The 26,804-nt window shown below is 47.9% G+C and overlaps 1 protein-coding gene across 1 annotated transcript; it reads left to right on the top strand.

Moving 5' to 3' along the window:
• Nucleotides 1–7,510: 7,510 nt before the first annotated feature.
• On the top strand, nucleotides 7,511–26,660 carry LOC122457433 (IgGFc-binding protein-like). The gene is made up of 11 exons (XM_043502308.1): nucleotides 7,511–7,535; nucleotides 7,922–9,193; nucleotides 10,637–10,977; nucleotides 13,180–13,753; nucleotides 14,997–15,574; nucleotides 16,034–16,601; nucleotides 17,280–17,875; nucleotides 23,296–23,869; nucleotides 24,150–24,343; nucleotides 26,029–26,170; nucleotides 26,575–26,660. The coding sequence occupies exons 1-11, from the start codon at nucleotides 7,511–7,513 to the stop codon at nucleotides 26,658–26,660; spliced, it is 4,950 nt and encodes a 1,649-aa protein (XP_043358243.1).
• Nucleotides 26,661–26,804: the final 144 nt, after the last annotated feature.

Raw genomic sequence — 26,804 nt, 5'->3', positions numbered from 1 at the left:
CACTTTCCACATGATATCACAAATTGGCTAAAACTCATAGAAATTCATCACAGATAGGACTAGACATAAGAACAGCCATACTGGGTTAGATCAGTGGTCCCTCTAGCTCAGTATCCTCTCTTCTGACAGTAGCCGGTGCCAGATACTTCAGAGGGAGTAACAGAACAGGATGATTCATGAGTGATCCATCCCCTGCCATTCAATCCCAGCTTCTGGCAGTCAGAGGTTTAGGGACACCCAGAGCACAGGGTTGAGTCCCTGACTATCTTGGCTAGTAGCCACTGAGGGACCTCTGACATTGCACCCCATAATGCTTTATAGAAATATGCTTATAAGTGTAAATATGACATAACTGGAATGTTTTATGCTAGATATGCCATGTAATATATCTTTGCAAAAGTTATGTTCTACTGCATGTATTCATCCTATTCGTGTGCATGTTTCTTTTTTATATCTGAAGTTATGAGCATTGGCTTTATGCTTGTATTTAAAGTGTTTGCTGTAGAAAGCACCTAAGACAGATTTGGTCAACATAGTGTGAAAGGGCTATTCAAATAAATGGAAGTACTTGGCTAACAATGGACCTTGATCGATGCCAGTCCACATCTGAGTTTTCCTGGAAATGTTCTTGTAGAGAACTGAGTCATGCATGGACATGTGACTTGCCCATGTAACTCCAAAACTCCATCTTGTAGCTGTGATTCTACACAGGGGGAGAGAGGGGTTTCCACCCACAAGAGAGAGACTTCAGAGTAGCAGCCTGTATCAGACTCTGGGAAACCCCTCCATTTTGTCTTCAGCTGGCACAAAAGATAGCCTCTCCACCCCAAGGAGATGCTTGAAAGAACTGGAACAAAGGACAGTAACTACAGGGGTGTGAGTGATTGCTGGACCCAGAGTAGGAGGAAGTCTAGTCTGTAAAAGAGTCTTGGAACATCTCTGAGGGTGAGATTTTAACTGTAATCAGTTTTCTTACTGTATTATCCTTATGCTTGTGTGATTTATTTTATTTTGCTTGGTAACTCACTTTGTTCTGTCTGTCATTACTTGGAGCCATTTAAATCCTACTTTTTATATTCAATAAAATCACTTTTTACATATTGATTAACCCAGAGCAAGTATTAATACCTGGGGGAGCAGACAGTTGTGCATATCTCTCTATCAGCGTTATAGAGGATGAACAATTTATGAGTTTACCCTGTATAAACTTTATACAGAGTAAAATGGATTTATTTGGGGTTTGGATCCCATTGGGAACTGGGTATCTGGGTGTTGGAGACAGGAGCACTTCTTAATCTGTTTTCAGTTAAGCCTGCAGCTTTTGGGGGACGTGGTAGAAGTAGATATAAGAGTCATCAACACAGCAGGGACAGAAAAGACCCTGGGAGCAGAGGATATCACCCAAGGGTGTGCCTATTTTCTCAGACACCATGGCAGTGCTCTGAGGCCTTGGTGACAGGCATTCGTATAGTCATCTTGACCCATATTTGCAACACCTAACTTTTTTAGGAGCCTAAATCTCATTTTCCAAAGCAATTTAGGCACTGAGGGGGCCGAAATCCCATTGACAGTTGATGAGTTCCTAAGTCCTTAGATCTCTAGGCAATGCTTAAATTTCACATGTAAAAACCTGAACCTTAGAGAGCGGAGGGGGAAAATGAAGGTGACCAAAGACACACCCCTGTGGAGCAGCAACAGAGAAGTGGAGGGAAGTGGCAAATAATCCATTGAAGATAATGCCTGATGGAGTGGCCCACAAGGGAGCAAACAAAGAAAGGGTAAAATCATGAATAAGAAGGTCTCAGGAAGAACCTGTCCCTTGGGTCCTGGTTTCTTTCCAAGGTGGCACTCCTCTCATTGGAGATGTTGTCAGCTGCTGATTAAAGAACTGCTGTGTACATTTCCTTTTGTTACATGTAGAGGGGATTTGACCGAACCCTTAGACTAGCCTTGCTGCCGAGAGAAGGAAGAGTGATTGTAGATGATTTGATGGAGGATGCTTGTGAAAGAGGCAAAATTGAGAAAACAGGGACAGTGACTCTGATGGGGGTGGGGAAAAATGGGACCCAGTTGGGGCCACCACTCTGCACAGCACCCCATGGGTCCAGAACTGTGCAGAAGAGAAACCCCTCCCATTCTGGGGGCAGTAGATGGTGCCTCCTTTCCCCCCTTGTCCCAATTGCCAGAGACTCCAGTTGGTAGGAGCAGCTGCAGAAGTAGATAAAGGAACCTTGGGCCAGTAGCTTTGCAGGTGATCTGGTCTCTATTTCCAGAGTTGTCATTGACTGTCTGAGTGATCATAGATAAGATACTGAGGTCAACATTTCAGGGGCTAAGGGAATGGGATACTGGGCCTCTCGCTTCTAGGGTGCTGGTTCCAACTTGGCCCCAGATTGGTGGGTTGGATTGGCTGGCTCAGGGAATGGAATATGGGGACTTTCACCTTGAGGGCAACATTTTCAGTCTGGCCCCAGGCTCAGGGAACTGGCTGGATCGGAGACAAGATAAAGGGCCTTTCACCTTTCTTGGGCATGATTTCAAATCTAGCCGTGTGTGTGTGTGTGTGTGTGTGTGTGTGTGTGTGTGTGTGTAGGGGGCTGACTGGCTCAGAGGGGTAGGGGAATGGGATTTGCACAAATAACAGCAGCCATATATGCAGGTAGTTGATGGAGGGGGTCAAACCTTAGACCTTCAGCTAGGGTAGCCACTGAGCATCCCCAGAAATGACATGGGCTGCTCCTGCTGCCATGACCTGTCATGCATGGTGCATGCGAGTTCATGCTGGCAGGGATGGACTGGTGTGCTCTTCAAAATGGCATCCCCAGTCCGTCATACTGGAGAAAACCATATTCGGTTTTGCCTCAGTACCGGACAGAGGACAAGCCCCAGAGAAACAGAACTGTCTGGCTTAAAACTGGACAATGGCCTGTTTACCTTCCGTATCAAGACCATAGGCCTGTACCACTTGAACTCCTTTAGCTGTGAGACAGTAACAGGTCCTGTAGCCTCTGTGACACTAGACAGAGTAATGAGCATGCATGTTAGGCTAGTCTTATTCTACTCAACTTTGTGAGACATTGGAAATTTGTGAACATTCTCATGAATGCGAGGCAGTCGTCTGAATACTCCAGGAAAAAGAACAATGTTAATGGACTGATTAGGGCAGAGTGAATGTGATACTTTTAATCATGGAAATATCCAAGAGTCAAATGGTTTCATTTTTAACCCGCTCTAGCCTCTATCAACACACCCATGCAGAAGAGTATTTGACAGGTTTCTTAAGACCCAGCTACTGAAATCAATGAATTATAGGAGAATCTCAGCTTCCATTTAAAAAAAGTGGTTGTGAATAAAACATTGGAAAAAGTGTGACCTCAGGTTCAGAAAACAGAAGGCAGAGAAACAGAGCACTAAAATTATTTAAAAACAAACCAACTAAGGATTTGAAGCCAAATCTCATGATTTTTTTGGCAGATGACTCCATGATTTTTGCATATTTAGGGTTGGAATACTGCTGTAATAAAGTCTCCATAATAAAATTGATACTGAATAAAAACAGAGTGTCTCATAAGGTGGGAGTGGACAGAATTGGGAAAGGGTTTTATGCCTATCTCCTCCATCTTTCTGTCTCTACAGGTGTTTCTAATATCTCCATCACAGTATCATTTGTAGAAATTCCAGATCCCTCTTGTTCAGGCCCCCAAGGGACAGAATTTATCACAGTGTTCATGCAGAACCACTTACCAAGTTATGGCAGTAAAGACTTCAGGTTGTTCATCACTGGTTACACTCCTGGGACGTTCGTCACCATTTCCGTGAACAAAGCAGGTGTTAGGTTCAATGTCCGGGCAAATCTGGGAGAGACAACATGGATACAAATCCCAGAATTTGTAGAGCTGGCAGGAAGCAACATATTTGACCACACAGTCATCGTCCGGGCTGACCATGAGATCGCCATCCTTGCTCTGAACTATAAGACTTATACGGCTGATACCACTGTAGTGTACCCTGTGGAGAAGCTCGGGACAGAGTACTATGTGGTGACTCCAATGGGGAACAGAGATGGTCTCAATAAGCAATTTGCTGTAGTAGCCTGGAAGGATCCCACCATTGTTGAAGTTTACCTCAAAGGGGCTGTCACTTTCCAAGGAGAAACCTACAGAGCAGGGACAAAACTGGTCATCCCACTTGGAGCTTACCAGGCCGTCCAGCTGCAAAGCCGTGATGACTTATCTGGCACCAGGATCGTGTCCCAGAATCCCGTTGCCGTCTATAGCGGACACGTATGTGTTGCAAAGCACACCAAATGTGACTACGTGAGTGACCAGCTCCTGCCGGTGTCTGGCTGGGGCACCTCGTTCATTGTACCGCCCTTATTCTTCCAGCCAAAATTTGACCTGGTGTATGTGGCTGCTTCCCAACACACACACCTTGATTATCAGTCTGGGAGGGTGAGAGCCTCTAAGGACCTGGTTGCTGGGCAAGTTGTGACATTTGAAATCAAATTCCCTAGTCCCTTGTACATCTCTGCTAGTGCTGGGATCCAAGTCGCCTTCTTCTGCACTGGTGGGAGCAAAGGGAAAATCGTGTACGATCCCTTCTTCCTGATGATCCCAGATGTCTCTGGCTATTGCCAGACCTATAACATCCATGGACAGGACCTGTTTGAGAACTATGCCGTGATTGTAGCCAAGACGGCCGAGACTGCTGCTGTTACCATTGATGTGGAACCACTACGTGTTACTCTGTGGAGGCCTATTCCAGGCACAGCATATTCTTGGACTACATACAACTTGAGAAGTGGGTTTAGCAACCACAACATAGAGAACCCCAGTTCCCCATTTGGTGTCCTGAGTGTTGGGATTACAGACAAGGCTGGATATGGCTCGGCAGCTATTGGTGGTAAGTACGGTATATTTGATAGTCTTTCTCACCCTCCCAGCCTGCCTTCCACCATCTTTCCCTGTTCCCTTCCTTCCCAGCCCCTCCATTGGACAACACTCCCACTCGGAGTCAAAGGACAGAACCCAAGAGACCTGCCTTTCAGTCCTCATGCTCTGAGCACTAGATCACTAAAAAATAGATATCAAATGTATATTTTGATACGTAACTGAAATATGATTTCTCTGTCCTCTGCTCCAAGTGTATTTTGAACCTGCAGGGGGTGTCTGGTAAACAAATTCCCTGTAAAGCAGGAGGGAACTGATCCCTCTTCTCTGCCATGGAGATGCATCAATAAGGATCACAAATAAGAATCATTAAAAGGATATGGACCGAACCGCCCAGACAGTAGCTCCAACCATTCACCTAGATTGCCCAAACTGGTTGTACCACTTTATACCGGTATAGCTAAAGAAACAAAACCTCCCTAGTGCGGATACAGTATCATAGAATATCAGGGTTGGAAGGGACCTCAGGAGGTCATCTAGTCCAACCCCTTGCTCAAAGCAGGGCCAATCCCCAATTTTTGCACCAGATCCCTAAATGGCCCCCTCAAGGATTGAACTCACAACCCTGGGTTTAGCAAAACAAATGCTCAAACCACCGAGCTATCCCTCCCTGCATAAAGGTGCTTATCCTAGTTTCTTGTCAGGGACAGGGAATAAGTGCATGAACTTGTCTACATTACAGCGCCTTGACGAGTATAGCTGTGTTGGAAGAGCCCCCTAGTGGTAACGCAACAGAAAGATCTGTTTTACCACTTTTCTGAATAACATTAGCTATGCAAACAGAAGCACAACTCTATTGGCATAGTTGTAACTCTACACCAGGCGTTTTGTTAGCATAGGTCGGATAAGTGGTATGATTTTTTTTCACACTTCTCACTGACAGCTATGCTGGCAAAACTTTGTAATATAGACGAGGAGTAAGATACCTTCACGTTGAAAGAACTGTGTCCACGTTAGGGGTTGGTATGACTAATTTGGCATAACAACTCTAATCAACATAGTTATCAGTACAAAATCTGTGTGTAGAACAGGGCTTGGATGAAAAGTGGTATTCTGGTGTGTACATTCATCATCAAAACATTCAATGACCAATCTATGAAGGGGGCAGAGTTTAGGGCATACACATGATGCCACATGATGCAGGAATTATTGTGTGGATATTTCTGGCCTGTAGTATTCTGCTATTTCTATACAGGAAAGGGAATAAGCTATACTGGTCTGAAGCAACTTTTTACAGCTATAACAGTGACGCACACAAAGGGCTGTACGTATCTGGGCAAAAAATAAGCTTTACTAGCATAAGGATTTGTCTACACAGGATTTTTTTGGTATAATCTGAGGTTTGAATATAAACCAATAAAGTTATACTAATATAATCCCCTGAATAGACACTCTTAGGCAAGGTCCACACTAGGGGCACTTTGCTGGTATAGCTGTACCAATATGCTATACTAGTGAAGAACTCCTTGGATGGACCTGGATTATACCAACAAAACAGTGCTTTTGCCAATATAGCTTGTTGCAGACTAGCCTTCGGGCTACTGGACAACAAAAGATTTTTCGGTGCAGTTTTGCCAGTATAGACAGACTGGCAAACCCTCTAGTGGTGATGCCATTTATATTGGCATCAGTAGTTCTTTTGTTGGTTTAGTTAAACCACCTTCCTGAGCAACATAAGCTATTCAGGCAAAAGGAGTCTTGCCAGTAAAAAGTGTGTCTACATCAGGGTTTTTGCTGGCATAGCTAGATCAATTAGGAGTGTTATTTTTGTACACTTGAAGCTGATACACTTATACCAGCAATACTCTACACTTTAAACTCTGATCTCCACACTACACTCAGCTATGTGGCACAGTGTAGATCAACAACAATGGGAGGGGTTCTCCCACTGTTATCAACCTAGCACTGCCTACACAGGGACTTAGGTTGGCTTAAGTATGTTGCTCAGGGGTGTGGATTTTTCATACCCCTGAGACACATAGCTGGGTCAATCTAATTTTCTAGTGTAGACCAACCATAGTAGTGTAAATCAGGCCCAAGTGAAATAGCCTGTACCAGCAAAAGTGCAGTTTTGTTGGCATAAACTGTATCTATACTAGAGGCTTTTTCTGGCATAACTATATTCGTCAAGTATGACACCTCTTCCTACTCCTGACTAACACAGCTATGCAGGCTGAAATCTGTATTGTAGACATGGCCTTATATAGCACCCTTTTTTGGATTATCTAATGTTGCTTGGGAATGGGTGCAAATGAAACTGAAAGAAGACACTTATTTTAGAATACAGGTGTCCACACTGGCAGGTTACACCAGTAAAATAATACTCGTATAACTATCTTGTACAACTGGTAAAACTTTCTCATGTAGACAGGACCTTAGTCATCTTTATATAAATATAACTGGCTCCAAACAGGGATTATATGCATATAACTCTATTTGTATAAAATCACCCCCCTAACCAAAATAGTTATACTGGGACAACCACTGTGTGTAGACTCGGTTGAAGTCTGGTTGCCCAGGAAAATCAGTTGAGGTTGGGGGAAATGCACTTCTCAGGAGAAATGTGGATGGACCCCGAGACAAAAGGTAAGACACGCCCAGGCCTGGTCTATGCTAGAGAGTTAGGCCAGTTTAACTATGTGAGTCAGGGTTGTGAAAAATCCTCCCTCCTGAGTCTCATAGGTAAGCTGACCTAAATCCCCGTGTAGACAGCGCTAGGTCTCATATTCATCTGGGGGGTGAATATGAGAGAAGAGAGGAAGAGATGGAGGTACAGTTGACCTTGTAAAATGTACCAATGACATTCACTCCCAGAGCCAGGGTTAGAAGCCAGGAGTCCCGACTCCCATTCCTGTGTCCGTGCTCCTTGTTATCAGTTCTAGGAAGGCTGGCACCAAACGACAAGAGCAGCTCTCATAAAATGTTGGTGTCCTGGTTTGTGATGCTCTCTTGTATTTGTCTCCTCTATCTAGGCATTTCTAGGGCTGCCCCTACTATTCAACCTCCAGATCTTCCCAGTACCTCTTGCTCAGGCCCCCAAGGGACAGAATTTATCACAGTCTTCATGCAGAATCACTTACCAAATTATGACAGTAAAGACTTCAAGTTATTCATCACTGGCTACATCCCTGAGACGTTTGTCACCATCTCAATAAATAAAGCAGATTTTTTGGTCACTATCACTGCAAATCCCGAACAGACAGTATCTGTGATGATCCCAGCGTTTGTGGAGCTGGCTGGAAGCAACAAATTTGACCACACGGTCATCATCCGTGCTGATCATGAGATCTCCATCCTCGCTCTGAACTATAAGACCTATACGGCTGATACCACTGTAGTGTACCCCGTGCAGAGGCTCGGGACAGAGTACTATGTGGTGACTCCACTGGGCAAGCCTGATGGTCTCGATAAGCAATTTGCTGTAGTAGCCTGGAAGGATCCCACCATTGTTGAAGTTTACCTCAAAGGGGCTGTCACTTTCCAAAGAAAAGCCTACATAGCAGGGACAAAACTGGTCATCCCACTTGGAGCTTACCAGGCCGTCCAGCTGCAAAGCCGTGATGACTTATCTGGCACCAGGATCGTGTCCCAGAATCCCGTGGCCGTCTATAGTGGACATGTATGTGTTGCAAAGCACACCAAATGTGACTACGTGAGTGAGCAGCTCCTGCCAGTGTCTGTCTGGGGCACCACATTCATTGTACCACCCTTATCCTTCCAGCCAAAATTTGACCTGGTGTATGTGGCTGCTTCCCAACACACACACCTTGATTATCAGTCTGGGAGGTCGAGAGCCTCTAAGGACCTGGTTGCTGGGCAAGTTGTGACATTTGAAATCAAATTCCCTAGTCCCTTGTACATCTCTGCTAGTGCTGGGATCCAAGTCGCCTTCTTCTGCGCTGGTGGAAGCAAAGGAAAAATCATGTATGATCCCTTCTTCCTGATCATCCCAGATGTCTCTGGCTACTGCCAGACCTATAACATCCATGGACAGGACCTGTTTGAGAACTACGCAATGATAACAGCCAAAACATCAGAATCTGGTGGTATCACCATTGATAAGGAACCCTTGGGAAACATTGCATGGAGGCCAATTCCAGGCACAGGGTTCTCTTGGGCTGAATACAAACTTGGCAACGGGTTTAAGAGAGAAACCATGGAGCACTCCAGATCTCCTTTTGGGCTTCTGAGCATTGGGATTGCATCCAAATCTGGGTATGGCTCACCGGCTATTGGTGCAAGCAGTGAGTAAAGTAGTTTTTGTTATGTCTTTTCCCACTTCTCACTCTCTTGCCACTTTTATTTAGCCTTGAACCCCAACCCATAATATTACAGAATCTCAGCTTGAAAGATGGAAAGACTTGTTGAGTCAGCGTCTCGGCACTGTTGAGCTTCAGATGTGCATAGCTGCATAAGGTGGGCAGCTTACAGGGAGCTGATCACACTCCGACATCTTCTCCTGGGTGTAGCCTGGGGCTGCTCTAAATTGAGTCCACTGACTGTGGTCCCCTATGGGTCATAAGTCTGCTGAGCACTGTCAGAGCCCATCACATCCCAGCCACTCTCCTTGCCTGCTCTGTGCTGCCCGTGACATGCCCCTCTCTGCTCCACCACCTGCATTGGGTGTTGCGGGGACAGAGATGTAGGAACTTGTTCTGCTGGCTGTAAGCCTGCTATTGTCCCACCCATGCCAGTGATTTCCTAGCAGGGGACTAGTCAGAGGTTTCTGTTTCCTTCATGCCACCCGTGAAGGATGGTCTAGATAATATGTAGTCCTGTCTTGAGTGCAGGGGGCTGAACTAGAAGACCTCTCGAGGTCCCTTCCAGTCCTACAATTCTATGATTCTATGAATGGTGCAAAGGGCGTATGGGGCTAGATAGATGTTTGTGTGTTGATAGATCAATATAGAGGGTGTGGTAGGTGATCAGTGGATAGACAGATATAAAGGCAGTTGGCAGATAGATATAGATGGACAGATACAGAGAGGGTGACAGAAAGATATAGTAAGTGATGTGGGGGGACAGATGGACAGATAGTTATAGAGGGGACACTAGATATTTAGATAGGTGTGAGGGGATAGATAGATGTGTGGTGGGGAATAGATACATAGATATAGAGGGAAGATGTGGGGATAGATAGGCAGTATAGAGGGGATTGTGAGGGACAGATAGATTGCATCTTCACTCCACAACTACCCATCTTACCTTCTTCATCCCAGCCCTGTCCCCCTCATCGCTTTCTCTTCACTTTTCATACAGCTGATCCCTCCTGTAAACCCACTGAAATAAAATAATAATTAATATCAATAATAAAAATCATGGCACTGACATGCTGTTATTCACTCTGCTTGTACATTATCCCTCATTCCTCTCCCAGTGTCTGTCTTGTCTATTTCAATTGTAAGCCCTTTGGGGCAGGGACTGTGTGCTGCTCTGGGTTTGCACAGCACCTAGCACAGTGGGGTCCAATTCTCAGTTGGGCCTTAGGCACTACCCTAATAACCATGATTTAAAAAAAGGAAAGGAAAGTATGATCGATTATCTCGTCCGTTTCACAGGCAGGCTGTGGGATTCTGTTGAGACTCCATTTCATTCCAATTTTTTCCACTGTCCCTCAGCCCTTTTCTGCTTGTAAATGTAACTGATTAATCTGGTGTTTCTTGTCTTTCAATTGTCTTTCCGGCTAGATATTCCGACACCATCCTGCAGTGTGGTCCTCTGCAAGGAAGGAACCGTTTGTAAGATGATAGATGGGGAGCCAGAGTGTTTGCCAGTTTCTGCGGCCACGTGCTGGGCTGGGGGTTACTTGCATTACCACACCTTCGATGACCGGCTGTATGACATCCATGGAACCTGCACTTACACCGTGGCCAAGACCTGTGGGTGTGACTGCGGCCCGCACTCCTTTGACATCACGGCTGAGAGTGGGAACAGGGGGAACACACAGGTCTCATACATTGCGTTGGTGACCATCCAGGTAGATGGAATTACCATCACAGTGGCCAGGGCAGAAGTCGGCTTTGTGAGGGTAAGTGCTGGGCGCACATCTCTACCCCGCTACTACTCACAATTGCCCAGTTTGGCGCTAGCGGGTGCTGTGTTGCAGGGAGTGGCGTGGGGGGGGGTCAGTCGGGGGCGCTGTCCCCTCAGAGTTGCACTGAGCCCAATCCCTCAGTATGGCGCCTCAAGCTCCTGCACTGAGGGGAGAGAAGTGGGTGACTCGGTGTGGGGAGCTGTCTGCTCTGTCAGAAGCACACGGGATCTGCTGTACAACTCCAGATAAATTGTAGACCCGAGGACTTTGGGCATTACGTCTCCCTTGGCGCATCATAGAGGAGCAGGGCCGGTACCCCAGCTATTGTGGGCAAATCCCAGCTCCGCTGAGTCCATCCTTCTGTAAGTTCCCTGGTAATTTCTAATGTAACAGGGATCACTGAGACCCCACCTGAGGAGAATCCCCACTCCTGAATCCAGAAAGATGTTGACTCAGCTCTAAGATATGGGGAAACTGAGGCACATCTAGGCAGGTCAGGACTCTGCTTTACAGAGCCTGCTCTAACTGAGGTGCCTCAGGGGCCCCGGAACATTTTAGACATCTCCTTGAGTCCTCTTGCCCCTCAAGTGCTGCTCCTAACGGCTCTAACTGACATGGCCCCCTCCTCACGGGAGCTGCTCCCCAATGCCGTTAACTAGCGCGGCCCCCTCCCCCACAGGAGCTGCTCCCTAACGGCTCTAGCTGACACAGGCCCAGCATTGCCAGTCTTGTGGCTTTTTCACAAGTGCCAGGGTTTTGCGGGGGCTGGGGTTCGTCTGGTGATGGCGTGAGAAGCTCCAGCCTCATGGTGAAGTCCAGCCCCGCTGGTAGCCAGCAAAGTCGCTCCTCTCCACCCACCACTATGATTTGCGGGGGGGGGGGACGGGAAGTAAAGATCCCAGCTGCCCAGGGTGACTCCACTCCTTCCCTTCCCCTGTCCCATGAGCAACGTGACGGGACAGCTCCTATGCCCTTCCGCCCTGCAGCACCCACCCTGGGAAGGGACAAATGGGGGTGAAGAGCCTCAGGAGCTGCCCCCATCCCTTTGCAGCCCTCTCTGGGACTTGGGGTGTGTGTGTGAAGAATCCCAGAGGAGAGGCTGTGGGGGGCTGAATTGAGTAGGTGGGGGCAGGGGCTGGGACTGAACTGAGAGGGGATTGATTGATGGAGGTGAGGGCTGGGGTGCTGAACTGAGGGGAGCTGTACTGATAGGGTGGAGAATGGGGAGCTGAACTGGGGGAGTGGGCTGGGGGCTGGACCGATGGAGGGTGGGCAATGCGGGGGTTACTGAGGTGGCTGAACTGATGGGGTGGGTGGGAAATGAGTGCAGAGAGAATAGAAGGGGGGACTGGGAGACAAGATTAATTACTGCACAGTGGTCAGGCAAATGTGGGGGTGACAGCTCCTGCAACAGGGACCAAAATCCTCTTCCCCTATAAATTTAGGAGAGTGAGCAACACGAATTGTCACAGACACTCACTGAAATGGGCAGGGAGAGTTCTAACATCAAAAGACAATCCGAAAATCACAGTGTAGTCCTTCTTAAAAAAGCTCTTTATGTCTAGGGACCGATCTCATGAGTTTTCGAGTCTGACTCCTGATTTTTGACCTCTTGAAATTGGCAATACGGTAGACCCACGGGGCGGCTCCTAAAAGTTCTAACCCGCGCCGTCCCCCTCCCCCATGGTTGGCCTCACCAATTCCTAGCCTTAGTCCTTCCGAAATCCCAATGAAATCAGTTTTCTTCAGTAGTTGCCAATTTGTCACAATCAAAAGGCTTTGAAGAGATGGTCCAACTTCAATGATGTTCTGATGGAAACCATACAAATTCCAAAACCCACCTGCTCTTCTCCCAGATTGCCGGCCTGGATCTTTGGCATCTTGCCAAGAGGACTGCCTCAGAGCTGGGTCTCCGTTTCCCTTCGGAGACAATTTTGCAATTGATTAGATTTATTCTAAATTGTGACGGAACCAATTTCTGAAATATTGAAATCCTCCACCATAAAGAATTACTTTTCTCCAGCCAGTTCTATCCAACATGATGCTATAAACTATTTCTGGCTCCGATTTGGGACCAGATTCACTGAAAATTTTGGATGGGGCCCATTGCTAATCTGAGCAGAGGTCAGAATGAAATGTAAATGACAGACTAGTGCCATCAATTGTGACCTGTGCCCTTTCTTTCTCACCATGAAGGTGAATAACACCAGGGCCCACTTACCCATCTCCTTGAACAATGGGGCCCTTCGGCTCTATCAGAGCGGCACCTCCCTTGTCCTCCGCACCGACTTCAACCTCAGGGTGTCCTATGACTGGAACAACCACCTGAGGGTCACCGTCCCTAATGACTTCTCCAACAGCCTGTGCGGCCTGTGCGGCAACTATAATGGGGACCCCTCCGATGACTTCTGGACCCCAGCCGAGGATCCGGATCCCAGTGTCATTCTTCAGGAGCAAAGCTGGGCAGTGGAAGATGAGGATCAGTTTTGCTGGCACGATTGCATTGGAGGTTGCAAGCCCTGTGCTACCAGCATAGCCACAAAGTACAAGGAGGAGGCCTCGTGTGGCCTGATAGCCAAGGTCTCAGATGGGCCCTTCAGCCAGTGCCACACCAAGGTGGATCCTACAGTCTACTTGGACAATTGCGTGTACGATCTGTGCCACAACGACGGCTACAGGACAGCCCTGTGTGAGGCCCTGAAGGCCTACGCAGATGCCTGCCAGCTGGAGGGGGTCAGGATTGGGGAATGGAGGCAGCTGGCCAGATGCCGTGAGTACAGATTTGAACGCCAACATTATATAAACGGGTCTGGGGGTCAGCACTCCTGCATTCTATTCTTCTCCTTAGGCGGGAGTGTGGCCTAGTGCTTTGAGCAGTGGTTGGAATATGAGGACTCTTGGTGTACTGTACCTACAATGTCTCTGCCTCTGTCTATGGTATTTCTACGGAGGCTCTCACTTATTGTGAGATGTGAATTATATAACATCTGCTGATGATGCCAAATTTTAAGTCAATCCCTTTATGGGCCTGATCCTTTAAGGTGCTAGGCACCTCCTGCAATGTGATGATCATCATTGACTCTTCTTGAGGTGAGTTGTCAGGGTTCCCTCTCCACTCTGAACTCTGGGGTACAGATGTGGGGACCCACAAGAAAGAGCCCCTAAGCTTATATTCCACCAGCTTAGGTTAAAAACTTCCCCAAGGCACAAATTCCTTTCCTTGGATGGTATTGCTGCCACCACCAAGTGATTTAAACAAATATTCAGGGAGGGGCCACTTGCAGCTCTATTCCTCCTCCCCCCCCCGAAATATCCCCTCAAGCCCCTTCACCTCCTTTCCTGGGGAGGCTTGAGAATAATATACCAACCAAATAGGTAAACAAGGTGAGCACAAACCAGACCCTTGGGTTTTTAGGACACTAAAAACCAATCAAGTTTTTAAAAGCAGAACTTTATTAGAAAGAAAAAAAGTAAAAGAAGCACCTCTGTAAAATCAAGATTGAAGGTAATTTTACAGGGTAATAAAAAGATTTAAAACAAGAGGACTCCCCTCTGGACTTAACTTTACAGTTACAAAAAACAGGAATAAAACTCCCTCTTAGCACAGGGAAAATTCACAAGCTAAAACAAAAGATAATTAACACATTTCCTTGCTATTACTTACAATTTCTGGAGCTGGTTTCTTACTTGCTTGGTCTCTCTCTCTTTGTCTCAAGAGGGAACACACAAAGAGCACAAACAAAACCTTCCACATCCACCCCCGCAGATTTGAAAATATCTTCTTTCCCCATTGGTCCTTCTGGTCAGGTGCCAACTAGATTAATTGAATTGATTAACCCCTTACAGGTAAGAGATTCTGTACCTCTGGCCAGGAGGGATTTGATGTTACTGCATACAGAAAGATGTTACCCTTCCCTTTATATTTATGACATGAGTGGGATTGGATATATATTAAATACTGCTTTTTCATGGAGAGGGTTTGCTACTAAATCTGTGAGTCCTTCACTCCCCAGCCATGGAGTGCTCCCTGGAGAACAGCCAGTACCAGCTCTGTGGAACAGCCTGCCCAGCCACATGTGTGGACCAGTCAGCCCCCAGCAACTGCCAAGACCTCTGTGTGGAAAGCTGCCAATGCAAGGATGGTTTTGTGCTGAGCCAGGGCAAATGCATCCCCAAGGGTGGCTGTGGGTGCGTGTTCGAGGGCCGCCCCTTTGCCCCCAACGAGAGCTTCTGGGTCGACGAGGCATGTGGGACACGGTGCATGTGCAATGCAGCCACTAGAGAAGTCGAATGCGTGGCTGCTACGTGCAAACACTCGGAGAGGTGCGGGCTAGTGAATGACATGCGGGATTGTTACCCCTCCAGCTATGCCACCTGCTCTGTGACACAGAATCTGCACTACACCACCTTTGATGGACAGAGATACAACTTCAAAGGCACCTGCCGCTATCAGCTTACAGCCCTGTGGAAGAAGGCAGAGGGACTGGTGGACTTTGAAGTCTATTTCCAGGAGAACAGTACTGCTCCTGTACAGACCAAGGTTTATGAGACCGACATCAGGGTCAGCAATCAATTCCCTGGCAAAATCATGGTGAGTTTCAGAAATCACATCTAGTCTCTAAAACATTTCTGGAAAGTCGCCTTTGTGATCAGAACTCGGTTGCAGAAAGGGCATAGAAGGATTTTGAAAAACAGGTGAAATATTAACTGGATTCTGATGTGAATGGACAGTAAGTGGAGAAGATAGAGGGTTGCAGTGATGTGGTTACACTTCATCTGTGTGAGAAGGTGTCAATAGCATCCAGTATGTGTGGGAACCTCGGGAGCTGGGGCTCAGATAACACAGAGAGGAGGGAACTGCAACAGCCAATGCCAGAGGAAATGAAAGTCTGGTGGGAGGATCCTTCCTAATCTGGAGAGCAGGGATTCAGGCAGGCCTGATTCAAGAGGTAGATTATTATTATAGCCATGGGCTGTAGCTCTGTGCTGGGGTGAGAGGTTTCACCACAGGCGAGCGATTTTTCATATCCCATATGTCTTGCTTTTACAGGTGAATGGTTTCCTGATTAATCTTCCCTTCAACCTTGATAAGAAAATCACTGTGTATAGAAAGAGCTGGGCCACAGTGATCCAGACAGACTTTGGCTTCAGCGTTACCTATGCCAGGTGGTCAGGACGCACCACAGTGACTCTGCCAGTTACCTACGCGGGAGCCATGTGTGGTCTGTGTGGCAATTTTAACATGGACAGGGAGGACGACATGCTCATGAGGGATGGCACGCTGGCACCAAACCCCATCAGCTTTGGCCAGAGCTGGAAGGTGGGAGACCTCCCAGGATGCTCTGCAGTAACGATACCACCATGCGCAAGTGTAGAGGCTATTGAAAAACAACAACGAGGTAGCAGAGGGCAGTGTGGGCTCATCTTATATAAGAGTGGCCCTTTCAGAGGATGTCACAGCAAAGTGGACCCCCATGGATACTTTGTAGACTGTGTGTACGGCTATTGTGTCCTCAGTGGGCGGGAGAGTAACATTTGTCATGCTGTTGCTGCGTATGCTGAGGCATGTCAGGAAGCTGGAGCTATACTGCATCCCTGGAGGACTACGAAATTCTGCTGTGAGTCCCCCGTGTTCACTACTGATTGCCCCATGGGGATTGTTAATTCTTGTTGGCTGGTAAATGTTGATTGAAACACTAGCTTATCCTGTTCTGCAGAACATTTTTTTAAAGATGTCCTCTCTGCAAAGGATGGGTACAACACAGGTAGTGGCCACTGGAGCTGTCCCCACTACATGCGCCATCAGTGTGGTGTACCTGGGAGAAATACTGTCTAGCGATGTAGTGTACTTCATGGCCTGTCTAGTCCCGGGCTTCCCTGCTGAGACTGGGACTTCATAAGAGCCTGGACTGGGTGGCTTGGAATTGTGACGTTTTTCCATTAGGAACTGGGCTGGGAACCCACCAACTCATCCCACACAAGCCATCTGTTGGGAATGAATTTTAACCACTACTGACCTGGATTCAAAACAAAAAGCTAGTAGTGAAACCATGAATCCAAGACCCAAACTAGAACCTTAGGCCTTCGAGAGAGATTGTCTGTATCCCATCATCTGATCTCTTGGAGGCAACCAGTCCTTCAGAACTGGGGCTGCACTGCAGATGGTGCCTTCAATTATTTCACTAAACCAAGGAAATAGAATATTAGGAGCCGGAATGAAGTTGCATTTCCTCATGATGGTTCATTGTGCACAATGCTAATGCGCTATGTGAGCTAACTCTTTTTTCTAATTACAGATCTGTCCTGTCCCCTGAACAGTCACTACGAATTATGCAGCAGCAGCTGCGATCTGACATGCAGCAACCTCTATGCCCCGGTGCAATGCACGACCCAGTGTAAGGAAGGCTGCGTGTGTGATGAGGGCTTTGTTCTCAGTGGTGACCACTGCGTCCCCATTTCCCAGTGTGGATGCCTCCACAGAGGACTTTACTACCAGGCCTTGGAGACGTTCCACCCAAGCGATTCATGCAAAGAGCAGTGCATGTGTCAGGCTGGTGGGGAGGTTGTGTGTAAGGCATTCTCCTGCGGCGCTGGTGAGCAATGCAGAGTGGTGGACGGTGTCCAGAAATGTCACCCATTTGGATCTGCGACCTGTTCTGCCTCTGGCCATCCCCACTACCTCTCTTTCGATGGGGTCTCCTTTGACTTCCAAGGCACCTGCACCTACATCCTGGCCAAGACCTGCACCGATGTCAGCCACTTGACACCATTCACTATCAGTGTAGAGAAAGAATCCTGGGGTAGTGGGAATGTCTCCATGGCCAAGTTGGTGTCCATTCAGGTGTATGGGATCACAGTTACCCTGCTGCCGAACAAACAGGGGCTCATCATGGTAAGGCCTTCTCCAGATCCTGTCTTTTACTTCATGGGGGTAAGGCCAAATGGCTAGTGTCGACATAATTGTCTTTGCCTCTGGGACAGTGTTGCCTAGTGGTCAGAGTGAATTTGGCTGCCCTTGCCTTTGGGGCTAGAAGACCTGATGGTAAGGGTTGATACGGATGCCCTCTCTCTCAATGGCCAGAGTCAATAGGACTGCCATGCCTCTCAGGGCTGTGCCACCCAATGGCCAGAGTCAGAGACGTGCCCTCACTTGCGGGGCAATAAGGCCTTGTGGCTAGAGTCGGTAATGTTGTTCTTACCCATAGGATGGTAAGGCCTTGTGGCCAGAGCCAATGGGGTTGCCCTTATCCACAGGGAAGTAAGGACTAGTGGCCAGAGCCAATGGGGTTGCCCTTATCCACAGGGCAGTGAGGCCTAGCAGCCAGATCCACTGGGCAACCATCTGTGGGGTGGAGTACCAGGGTAGGAGGACCCAGGCCCACCCTGCTCCACCGGGTCCCGGCCCAGGGCCCTAACAGGGCCATTGAGTCAGTGGGGCTCCAACTGAAACATGCCAACTTCCCACAGGACTACAGCTAGTCCTCCCTGGGCCACTTCCTTCAGTGTTTCTCGGAGCAGTAGTCAGGGTGTTGTCCGGGTTTCTGGGCTTTTCGGCACATGCAGTTCCAGTGACTCCGATCCCTCTTGGGCGTTGGTAGGTATCCAGGCATCTGTCTGGGTCTTGGCGCCTCTGGCTTCCACGGCCAGGGGCTCCAGCTGCTCCCAGACTGGAACCTGAGAGGTGTGTCCTTCCCTGTCAGCGATCAGCCCCGACTGAGCTGCTCTCTTTTATACTAGTGCTGCACTTGGAGCATGCCCAGCAGGGACATGGGATCCTGGTTTCTTTAGCCCACAATGAGGAGTTAACCCTTCCCCATCCAGTGCGGGGTGAGTGCACTCCATCACACAAGGTCATAGAAATGCACTTTGAGCAGAAGGTTGTGGTGTCAGTGATGGTCCTTAATTCCTGTGGGTGTTCATTCTCCAGGCTTGGGCTGGCCTCCAAGAAAGCTCTGTTTCCTGCACAGACAAGCCTTACCCTTAATCATAGATGTGTGGAACTGAAAGAGACTTCAATAGGTCATCTGGTCCAGTCCCCTGCACTCAGGCCAGACTATGTAATAACTAGATCATTCCTGACAAGCATATGTCTAACCTGTTCTTAAAAACCTCCAGTGCTGGAGATTTCATTACCTCCCTAGGCAATTTATTCCAGTGCTTAACCACCCTGAGAGTTAGGAAGTTTTTCCTTAATGTCCAACCTAAACCTCCCTTACTGCAATTTAAGCCCATTGCTTTTTGTCCTATCCTCAGAGGTTAATGAGAACAATTTGTCACCCTCCTCCTTGTAACAACCTTTTATGTTCTTGAAAACTGTTACCATGTCCCCTCTCAGTCTTCTCTTCTCCAGACTAAACAAACCCAATTTTTTCAATCTTTCCTCATAGGTCATGTTTTCTAGACCTATATTTGTTGTTATTGCTCTCCTCTGGGCTTTTTCCAGTTATTCACATTTTTCTTGAAATGTGGCCCCCCAGAACTGGACAAAATATGCCACTTGAGGCCTTTTCAGCATGGAATAGAGCGTAAGAATTACTTCTCATATCTTGCTTACAACACTCCTGCTAATATATCCCAGAGTGATGTTTGCTTTTTTTGCAACAGTGATACACTGTTGACTCATATTTAGCTTGTGATCCACCATAGCCCCCAGATCCCTTTCCACAGTACTCCTTCCTCGGCAGTCATTTCCCATTTGTAGAAAGTGAAAGTCCAGTTGTGCCAGAGGAGCAAAGCTGTTGATCACAGACGTCATCCTGAAGCTTTTATCAATCTTTAATATATCCTCTACTTCAAGGATCAGCAACACTTGAGTGTGATTTTAGATGATGGTGGGGACTTGACCACTCTGGCTTGTACCAAATATCCATATCTCCTCAAATTAAAGGCATCTCAGAGGAAATGACTAGTTGTATAAGATAAAGGCCAACTGGACCCCTAACTATCAACATAAATGACTGTCACCAAGAATAAATTTGATAACCTTTATGGCCGCTGAGAGTTTCTATTGATGGCATTAACCTTGTCACGGATGTCATGATCGCTGGAGAAGTGGCCATTGTGGCAGTGTCACAGGGTGCTCTACTCACTGCAGTTGGTGCCTCCTTCTGACTGTTCTGGGAATTAGCTCTCTTCCATGTCTAATGTCTCCCCTTGTGGTCTCTCCTTGTCTCTCACTCCGGGGCCCCTCTCTTGCTCCAGGAGCTGCAGCTTCCTCTTTGTGACTCATCCTCTGGCCAGGTCACTATGTGGTTTCTCCTTCCAGGGTATAGGGTCTCCCTGGACCCGCTGTCCAGGCAATGCCACTCTGTCAGTGGCTGGTAGGAGAACCTGGGCCTTCCCACTACTCTGGGTTCTGGCTCATGGACTCTACAACATGCAGCCATAGTCTAATCAGTCCCCAGCCTTGCTGCTGTCTCCCTGGGCTGTTTCCTCCTCTGCCTCCCACAATCTTTCTTCTCCATCCTTCTCTCTTCCCTCAGGGCCAGGCTCCCAGGGTTCAACTCCTTCCCTGGGTTCCCTCCTTCCCTCTCTAATGCACAAACTTTCTCACTGCCACTCTTTCTGTTGCCAGCTTCCTGGTTTTATACTAGCCCAGGTCACACCCACTCATCTGAATTTCATCCTCCAGTCAGAGGTTGCTCCTCCAGCTTAATCCTCTCAAGTGTGGCCTATCACACTAATTGGTTCCTTACTCAGCTTTCTTTGCCCTTTTGGGGCTGGTGTGGCTAGAGCACCCCATCACAGGCAGGCTATGGTGATGGTGGCAAAGGTTATGCTCAAGCCTTGAGGAGCTTTGGAACAAGGGTCTTTGTCATGGAAATTGATCCAATTAATTAAGTAGTATTGCCCCTTGTTGGAAGGCAGTTGAATATATTGAAGATAAGGACTGAGACCTTGAATGGGATTTGATGTTCTGCGGGGGGCCAATGTAGCGAGTGGAGGAGAGGTGTGATGTGTTCACAGTGGACAGTGCTTCTGAGGAGATAAACTCCAGCATTCTTCACCAGCTGGAGTGGGAGCTGAAGGCTCTTTCCACACCTATATCACTTGTTGCAGTCCAGCCGAGAGGCGACAAAGGCGTAAATAACTGAAGCCAGGTCATCCTCTGCCAGGATGGGATGGAATCTCACAGCCAACTGGTACTGTAGGCGAATTCTGCAGTGTAGTGGCTCGGTGCGGGGGGTCCTCCCACTCTGGGTCCTCGAGATGCCACTCCGCCTCACTACTTTACTGATATGTTGGCCGCTGTGGGGAATGAAGCGGTCTCCGCTTGCAGCTGGGGCCCAGGCCTGTGCTCAGGCTGGGCAAGAAACAAACAGTCAGGTAGCCCAGGCCCTGGATCAAGGCGGGGCAGCAAAGAGTCTGAAGCTCAGACTTTTGGTCTGAAGAAGGGGAGACTGCCCCCCCCGGCTTGGGGTGGCAGGGGGGACACAGGCCCACCTGCTCCACTGAGTCCCAGTCCAGGGCCCTGACAGTGACAAAGCGCCTTGTCACTGGGTCAGCGAGGATCCACGCAGCAACATGCTGACTCACCCTCTGTCAGCGTTGCAGCCAGACAGGGGTCTACTACTGCTGGGCCACTTCCATATCCCCTTCTTGGTGTACCTGTTGCTGTGAGGAGGGGTTGAGGTCGATGGCGGTTTCCGGGACCACGAGCAAGTCCTCGGGGATCTGGTCCATCGGTGGTCCGGGCCAGTCGTCCTCTCCTTCCAGGGTCAGGGCTGACAGTGGTCTGGGTGGTCGGGGCAGTTGTCTGCTTCCTCCAGGTCTGAATCAGCTAGCAGCCCCAGTGGCCCAGGCCAGTCCTCTGCTCCTTCGGCACCCTCTGCTGCTTCCCAGCTCAGGAGGCCACAGGAAGCATCTGGTCTCTCAGGTGGTTGCCTCCCCACTAAGCTTTCTGGGCCACCTTTTAACCTTCCTGCTCCTTGCATACGCTTCCTGGAGGAGGGGCAACTAGGCCTTGGTTCCACCCACCAGGGCTCAATGCAGGGGTCCTCCCACTCTGGGTCCTCGGGAGGCCATCCCACCTCACTACATGTGCCAAAAAATTAAAAATTGTGAACACAATATTTTATAATCTTGCAAAATTCTGCATATTTATTTGTCAAAATAACACTATATACTCATGCCAATTTCAATTATTTTGGTGGTTTATTTCAAAATACCGGTCAGCAAGTATGTCTGTAACCCCACACACATACAAATTCCACCAGGAGTACAGAGTTAAAAAAACCCCTACGACAATCCAGTATCCTGTTTCTCTCCCCCAACCCAGACACCCGCTCCTCTTAGCCCTTAGAGCCCAGGGATCCAGAGGGAGAACCAGCCTGATGCTGGGTTCCGGACTTGTATGGAGTTTCCTGCACACCTCCTTCCTCCAGGGCCTGCTGAGAACTGGGAACCCTGCAGCTCCCTTCCTCTCCCGCTGGTCTTCTTCTTTTTGTGAGCTGGGCTCTGCTGGGTCCAGTGGTCCCTAGTGGCAGCCAGCAGCTCTGCAGCCCATTTCGGGGGGAGGAAGGAAATTCTGCGCGCACATTAATTTCTGCAGAAATTCTGCAGTGCGAGTGGCGCAGAATTCCCGCAGCAGTAAACCGGAGATGGTAGAAAGCATTACTCATGGATGTTGCTATGTGAGAGCTTCTGTTCGGCAAGCTCAGCGTCCTGCAGCTCAGATGCATCTTCTTAGCCTCTCTTCTTGATTCATACCGCATATTTATTAATATTAATTATTTGGGAACCCCCTCTACATACCTTATATTTTGCAAACATGGGATGAAATTCCTCCCCATGGGAACTCCATTGGCCCCTCTGTTGAAGAATCTATCTCAGGATCAGTTCCCCTGAGAGACCTGTAGTTTACCTTGGAACAAATAGAACTTGACATACAGGAAATTGGTCCAGACAGGAGAGGGAGGGAAGTGATGAATGGAGACGGATTCATGAGAAAAGTGGGGTTTAGGAGAGAAGGGGAGATGGAAAAGAAGTGAGAAACTATTCTGAGTGCAGGAGTTGTCATGATAAGGAGGTGTGGGCCAAACATGGATGGAGGAGATAGGGATGGAAAAGAGAGAGGATCAGGAGGGAGGCAGGTGGGTGGATAGGGAGGTGAGAGAAGAGATGTAGGCCAGGGTAATAAAGTCAAAAGCTTGGAAGATGAGGATAAGTCATTCCAAAATGAAATCTGGAGTCATGGGTCATTCTGGGTTTACTCCATGGTGTAAGCGAGAGCAGAATCTGAAAACGCGTTGTCCCCGCCCCTGCCCAGTATCCACTCCCCCTTCTCACAGGGGCATGCTCTGTCTTGGACAGGTGAATGGGGTGTTCCACAACCTCCCGGTGATCACGGCCAACAGGCGGCTCCAAGCATATCAGCATGGTACTAACATCCTGGTGCAAACTGACTTTGGCCTCATTGTGAGTTACGACCTGGTTTACCAGGCCAGAGTCACCGTTCCACAGCGATACCAGGGCCACATGTGTGGCCTGTGCGGGAACTACAATGGATGGCAGGACAGCAAGTTCCTGCTCCCCAATGGCAGGACAGCCTCTGATGTGGCAGTATTTGGCTCTGCTTGGGAAGTCCAGGTCCCAGGAGCATCATGTGCAGACAGATGCCATGGGAACAGCTGTCCAGTTTGTGAGGAGAGGAAGAAGGATGTCTTCAAACAGCACCACTACTGCGGGTTGCTCACAGACCCCGATGGCCCCTTCACTTCCTGCCATGGCATGGTCAGCCCCAGTGTGTATCTGAGCAACTGCTTGTACGATATGTGCCTGGGAAACGGGGACTCCCAGGTCCTGTGCCAGAGCATCCACAGTTACGTGACATCCTGCCAAGAGGCCAAGGTTACCATCCCGCCCTGGAGGAGCCCCTCCTTCTGCCGTAAGTCCATGATATTGGTAGAGCTCAGGGAACAAAGGTGTGCTGGGTGTGGGACAAAAGTGGAGAGGGAGACAGCATTTATGGGAACAAAATTGCAGACTTCTGGGATTCTTCATAGACTCTTTCAGTGTGAACCAACAACCTCAGGTGTCCTTGTCCTCTCCTTCCTGTGCTGTTCTCCTCTCCTTTATGTCTCCTCCCTCTAGCCTGTGATATGAGATCTGACCAGCCAGTGGTATGAGATTTGTCCAGCCAATAATTATTCCTCTCTCCATTTAAGCTGTGAGCTGCCCTGCCAACAGCCACTATGAGGTCTGTGCTGACCTCTGCACTATCACCTGTGCTGGCAACATCATTAACTGCCCGGAGACCTGTGCCGAAGGCTGCCAATGTGACGATGGCTTCTTCTTTGACGGCCAGGGCTGTGTGACTCAGGAGAGCTGTGGATGCTTCGAACAGGGGAGATACTACAAGGTACAGCCTCAAGTGATCTGGGTCTGATTTAATTTTTGCTTTATACACATTTTAAATCCTACACTAGTCAGGGATAGGGTTTTCTATAATGGATCAGAGCACTGTCCCATCCAACCTCGCATCCCAGCTCTGCTAGTACTCAGTTCCCAAAGTTCCAGAAAAGGCAAGAAGATTAAACACACTTTGCTTGTTATGGAGCAACTGAGGTACCGCAAGGGGCAATCACTTGCTCATGGCCACACACTGAGCCACGAGCAAATGGCAGGATAGAACCTAGACTTTGTTTGTAGCCCTCAGACCAGCACTTAACCCATTAGAACAATAGAATCATAGGGCTAGAAGGGACCTTCAGAGGTCATCTAGTCCAGTCCCTTGCACTTATGGAAGGACTAAGTATTATCTAGGCCATCCCTGACAGTAGTTTGTCTAACCTGTTCTTAAAAATCTCAAATGATGGAGATTCCACAATCTCCCTAGGCAATTTATTCCACCATGACAGTTAGGAAGTTTTTCTTAATATCCAACCTAAACCTCTCTGGCTGCAATTTACGCCCATTGCTTCTTGTCCTATCCTCAGAGGTTAAGAAGAACATTTTTTCCCTTCCTCCTTGTAACAACCTTTTTTATGTACTTGAAAACTGTTATCTTGTCCCCTCTCAGTCATCTCTTTTCCAGACTAAACAAACCCAGTTTTTTGAATCATCCCTCATAGGTCATTTTTTCTAGACCTTTAATAATTTTTGTTGCTCTTCTCTAAACTTTTTCCAATTTGTCCACATCTTTCCTGAAATGTGGTGCCCAGAACTGGACACAATACTCCAGTTGAGGCCTAATGAGTGTGGAGTAGAGTGGAAGTATTACTTCTCGTGTCTTACTTACAACACTCCTACTAATGAATCCCAGAATGGTGTTAGCTCATTTTGTTACAGTGTTACACTGTTGACTCATATTTAGCTTTTGGTCCAGATCCCACCAGATCCCTAACCACCAGATCCCTTTCCATAGTACTCCTTCCTAGGCAGTCATTTCCCATTTTGTATGTGTGCAGTTGATTGTTCCTTCCTAAGTGGAGTAGTTTGCATTTGTTCTTATTGAATTTCATCCTATTTACCTCATACCATTTCTCCAGTTTGTCCAGATCATTTTGAATTACAATCCTATCCTCCAAAGCATTTTCAACCCTTCCCAGCCTGGTATTGTCCGTAAACTTTATAAGTATACTCTCTATGCCATTATCTAAATCATTGATGAAGACATTGAACAGAACCGGACCCAGAACTGATCCCTGTGGAACCCCACTCATTATGCCCTTCCAGCATGACTGTGAACCATTGATAACTACACTTTGGGAACGATTTTCTGACCAGTAATGCACCCTCCTTATTGTAGCTCCACCTAGGTTGTGTTTCCCTAGTTTGTCTATGAGAAGGTCATGCTAGACGGTATCAAAAGCCTTACTAAAGTCAAGATATACCACATCTACTGCTTCCTGGCTATCCACAAGTCTTGTTACCCTGTCAAAGAAAGCGATCAGACAGCCTTTAGACAGAGAAATAATATTATGACACAATATGCACATTCACACACCTCACCACATAGCTCTGGGTTTAGCACTGCCAGAAATATTATAAATAGTTGTTTTCAGTTCCATTGCATTATTTCCCTTTTTCCAAACATCCCCTTAGCCCAGTGAGGTGGTCCTGATGAACGAGTGCCAGCAAAGATGCACCTGTATTCCCACCCGAGGGGTGACCTGCGAAGCCCACAGCTGCTCCATAGGAAAAACCTGCCAGATCAGAGATGGCGTCATGGACTGCATCAGCCAAGGTAAAGGACAGTCACTGATTACAACATGCCTGAGGGGTGATTGCTCAAGCAATGAATAAAGTAGTTGTGATTATGTCTCCTCACCCTTTTCCTTTATTTAACAATGAACCCTGAGCCATAATATTACACAATTTCGACTTGAAAGATGAAAAGCCTTGTTAGGTCAGAGTGTCTGCTGTGTCCTGCTTCTGGCATACACAGTGGGAGTAGGGTGGGCAGCTGTCAAGGAGCTGATTAAAACCTGGGGGCTGCTCAAAATGGAGCCTATTGACTATAGCACCATAGGGCCATCAGTCAGCTGGACACTGTCAGAGCCCATCACATCCCAGGCACTCTATTTTGCTTGCTCAGTGCTGCCCACAACAAGTCCCTCTGAGTTGTACCACCTCTGCCGGGCATTGCAGGGAGGGAGACACAGGAGACCACTTTGCTGGCTGTACACCAGGAAAGTCTCACCCACACAGGGATTTCCCCAGTAAAGGACTGCTGAGAGATTTGTGAAGGGTGCATGGGAGTAAATAGATAGATAGATAGATAGATAGACCAATTGATCATTTGGTCCATTTCACAAACAGGCTATATTAAGCAGTAGGATTCCAAGGACACTAAATTTCATCCTGGTTTTCACACCACC

The sequence above is a fragment of the Dermochelys coriacea genome, chromosome 24 (genome assembly GCF_009764565.3).
Source record: "Dermochelys coriacea isolate rDerCor1 chromosome 24, rDerCor1.pri.v4, whole genome shotgun sequence".
Taxonomy (NCBI): Eukaryota; Metazoa; Chordata; order Testudines; family Dermochelyidae; genus Dermochelys; species Dermochelys coriacea.
This window is presented reverse-complemented; position numbering and strand designations above follow the sequence as displayed.